General features: G+C 39.0%; 1 protein-coding gene across 1 annotated transcript; it reads right to left on the reverse strand.

Moving 5' to 3' along the window:
• Positions 1-1,230: 1,230 nt before the first annotated feature.
• Positions 1,231-3,432, reverse strand: LOC101307940. The gene is made up of 2 exons (XM_004289578.1): positions 3,204-3,432; positions 1,231-2,727 (listed from the first exon to the last, which is right to left on the reverse strand). The coding sequence occupies exons 1-2, from the start codon at positions 3,369-3,371 to the stop codon at positions 1,612-1,614; spliced, it is 1,284 nt and encodes a 427-aa protein (XP_004289626.1). The 5' UTR covers positions 3,372-3,432; the 3' UTR covers positions 1,231-1,611.
• Positions 3,433-4,313: the final 881 nt, after the last annotated feature.

A 4,313-nucleotide genomic window follows, 5' to 3' on the forward strand; every position in this document is an offset into this window, starting at 1 on the left:
GCCATAATTTTCAAGTAATAGTTTATCACTTTATCCTTACAGTTGGTGTCAGTCTACGATCAAACTTTCCGGATTCTTATAGCTAAGACCTGCTAAATGAGTCTTTTATTTTATCAGTTATCGCTTTATACTTGCAGTTTACAAGTAACATGATATTTTGCTATGGATGCTCCAACATAACTTGGAGGTATCTGCAAGCACTAAGCAGAAGAGAATGGGAATATGAGTCCTCAGGAAAAGGTCATCTGTGCACATACGTTATGTCATTTGCAGCAACTGCAAACTGTGACACAAGTGATGAGCCGATAAAGAGAGTGAAACTAACACGTCCTGTTTCTAGATAGATTGATCAATATTACAAAGAAAATAAGTCACTAATACAGCTTAGTAAAAGTAAAACTACAACTGCAATTTATTCCTACAAGTGATTATGTTAATCTTTGAGGTTACACAAAAATTCCCGGAACTAGCAGGAAGTTGTTCCATTTTGTTGGTGTCCCTCACAAGTAAAATAGTATCAGCAAGATGCACTTGAGAAACCACCACACAGCCCATGCCTGCTTTTCTCTGAAATCGAGAACTCGACATCCAAAAGAGAATCAATGCCGGTAAGAGAAAGTTTTCGCCTTCAAAGCCCTGCTTTTCTCTACCCACTGCCCTGATTAATCCCCTCAATGCACCGACTCTCTTGGCCTCTCATTTCTCATTTACAGAACTCTATACAACCCAAAGCCCAGTTCTAAACGTGTCGTAAAAACCAGTGTAAAAACTACCACTGGAATGAAGAGAAGCCTCTTCAAAGTTCCGTCACTCATACAGAATATAAATAACTAGGATCACTCAGAAGCGCCATTTCATAACTTGATAATAGAGGTACACTCATATTGCCAAAGTTTAGAGTAATAGTTTATCCTTACAGCGGCTGTCAGCCTACGATCTAACTCTTGGGTTCTTTTAGCTTTAGACCTGCTATCCACTTTCATAAGAGTTGCGTATCCTTTCGGCTTACAAATGCCAAGTCGAAGATCAAGTTACCAGCTATATGAAGTAACTGCTTTACTGAAAACATGTAATGTAAGAGATTGAAATATGTGATTCTGACTTGTGTTTCTAGTTTACCATGGATGCTCCAACCTAAGTTGCAGAGTTGGGGGTATCTGTACACAGCATAAGAAATGGGAATCTGAGTCCTAACAAATGGTTATCTATGCACATACACGATGTCATTTCCAACAACTGCAAACTTTGATACAAGTGATGAGTGGATAAGAAAGTGAAAGCAAGATGTTCTATTTCTAATTACATTGATCAATGATAGAAAGCAAACAAGTCACTTATATAGCTTGATAAAAGTAAAATGCACCTATAATCATGCAACAGCACAGAGGTATAGTTAAAGTGGTAGAGAAGCAACAAAATTTAACAAAATCCAGACAAGGCGTATCAGATATGGTCTCAGAACATTCCTTACAATTCTTTAAGAGTTGATTGTCCATGTATGCTGTTGAAACAGTTACCTTAAAATTCTTTGGAACACATAGCATCAAAATGCCAGAATGTATGATGTTGTCTTTTGGCCAATGCCTGAATGTATAATCAGAAGAATCTTTACTACTCTGAGCCATCAGGAAAAGATTTCAGGGCATCCTGCTTCCCGTTAACGTAAAATTCCACAACTGCTAGCATGCGTGGAAGTTTATCAGGATGGTAATTGACATGAACAATTACCGGCTTCAACTTGCTTAGATTATCATCTTTCCTCACAGTCTTAAACAGGACCTTGCTATTCATAAAGAGATAGAAATCCATAGTTCTCCTCGACGCATGAAGGCCATCATACCCAGGATGAGAAGGGAAAAAGAGTTCCTCATTGAAAACTGCCTGGTCCCAAGAGTTTGGCTGCTTAGAAAGCCGACCAGCCACCCGATCCAACAGTTCAATTGAAGGAATTGTTGGTCGAATGTAGAAGAAGCCAGAGTTATAAACCCACATACGCATTGTATGAGCATATCGAGCCCAACCCATCTTTGGTTCATCAAAGACATCATTGAAGCCATAAGCAGTATTATTATTATGTCCATCCGTCATGGACTCCACATCGGAATCACGATAGAGATGGTTAAAAGGGTTTTGCAGGTACACAATATCAACATCTGACAGAAGGACACTATATCCCAGCTGCAAAAACTCCCTCAAGATATGAAATTTCAAACCAGAGACAGCATGGTTCCCCCCCGTTCTGGCAACAGAATCAATGCCTTTATCTGGGTCTCTCTTATATACTGGCACATTATTTGCTTCACAGTATCTGGCAATTTCTTCATCCAAAGCAACAACCAGATAATTGGGTATGCCCACTCTTTTAATATTAGTGAACCATACCTCCAACATCTCCTTCACATTTGAGTTTGCAAGAGCAACTATGATCTCTTTATTGACAGCAACTTTCTCCAAAACCTTTGCCAATCTTGGATTCACAGATTCATCAGGAACAACAGAGGGGTTGGTTCTTAAGCCTTTGACAGTACCAAAAGGCCCAGCTTTCTTCTGATCACCCAAGACAAGAACTTGCTTTTCAGCCTGATCTTTCCTTTGTTCAGCCAACCGAAACTTCTCTGTCAGTTCCCTAACCTTCTTTTTCAACTCGGAATTCTCCTCTGACGCCGCAACAAACTCCGATTTCAGCATGTTGAGCCGTTCAGATGATTCACACAGGGTAGAACCAACCTAAAAACATGAACATGACCTCAAATTTGTACCCCAAACCAATTTATTATAAGCTGCTAGAACACCAAAACAGATATCAAATGATCACAAGTAGCCCACAATTCTGTAATCACTCACACAAAATGCACAAATGGGTACACCTCAAAATCCAATCAAACCATATATGAAAAGGTATTTAGTATTGAAAGACTGTCACTTTATCATGTTTGGTCTTATTAAGTCATAATCATTCTACAATGAATATCACACAAAGATCAAATGATCAGTTGCAGGTACTGGGTTTGATTCAGAACTCACATGCACCAAAATCAGAAGTCAACTCACAGCACTGGTCACCCATTTGATCAGTTGCAATTACATGCACCAAAATCAGAAGTCAACTGGGCGTCATTTTGGTTTCAGAATCTCACAGCATTTGATTCAAATAGTAAACAATGAGTGAAACAAACAGAAGAAGAAGAAAATGGGTTGCTGACCTGGGCAATGGATTTGGCGAAGCGGCGATTGAGAATAGGGGCGGGATTGGAAATGGAGATGAAGCCATTAGGGAAGCACAAGGCGAAAACACAACCCAGAATGACTCCAATGGCTATTGCAATTCCCACCCGAGACTGGACGTTTTGTCTCCGGCTTACCCCCATCATTGCTACCACTTCTTCTCTCTCAGCTATTCTGTTCTGCTACAAACTAGAGACTTGAGACAGATGGTTGACTACGCAACCCTTGTTCACTTAAATTAATCTCTTTATTGCTTAAAATTTAATTTTTACGATCTCATGCTTGAGATGAAGTGTCATTATTCTCATTATTTTTTTTTCTTTTTATTCTCATTATTTTTTTTTGTTAACTAGAGTTCAGCAGATCAACAATTAATAGAGCCTCGCTAGTTGAAGATTGTGTTCTAGTGTGTTGGCAGATCTAGAAGTCTCGTAACAACACTATCTTTCGATTTGTTCAGTCCACTCTCACCTTAGTTGTTTATACTGCGGCATCTATTGATACTTCCTATCGCAATAATAATGGTTCCTTAGTTGCTTCTGCTTCAAAAGTTGCTGACATCTGTGGGATCTCTCCTGCTCTAAATTGGGTGAAGCTTAACTTTGATGGTTGTATCATTTCCACCTCTGGTGCTACTGGTTTTGTTATTTAGTTGTTGGTGCACGTCGACTTCATATTTTTAGTGTACCGATTGCTGAATGTTATGTTGTCCTTTAGAGATGGTCTTGCTACTGCTAAAAGATTGAAGTCTATTGTGGTTGAAAAATAATCTCTCTTAACGATCAACTGCATTAATAATGCATGTGAAGTCCTTTGGCGTCTCAATCCCACATCTGAGATGTCTTTTATGTTGCAAGTAAGTTTGATAATATCAGCTTTGCTCATACTTTCCAAGAAGCTAGCTTCCTGGTGGATGCTCTTGCAAATCTCGGGCACGGTTTCAATTCTTCGAAGATCCGGCTAAGTGTCCTTCCTCCTCAGGTTGCGCATGTTTTACATTTAGATACGATAAATATAGGTTGCCCTAGAGGTACGTCGTTGTAACTTTCGTTTCTTTTCAATATATATATATATATATATATATATAT

The sequence above is a fragment of the Fragaria vesca genome, linkage group LG2, assembly GCF_000184155.1.
Source record: "Fragaria vesca subsp. vesca linkage group LG2, FraVesHawaii_1.0, whole genome shotgun sequence".
Classification (NCBI taxonomy): domain Eukaryota; kingdom Viridiplantae; phylum Streptophyta; class Magnoliopsida; order Rosales; family Rosaceae; genus Fragaria; species Fragaria vesca.

Coding starts and splice junctions, on each gene's coding strand:
- LOC101307940 (XM_004289578.1), bottom strand. CDS start 3,371: ATGATGGGGGTAAGCCGGAGACAAAACGTCCAGTCTCGGGTGGGAATT. Junction 2,728..3,203: donor TCGCCAAATCCATTGCCCAG/GTCAGCAACCCA, acceptor TCATGTTTTTAG/GTTGGTTCTACCCTGTGTGA.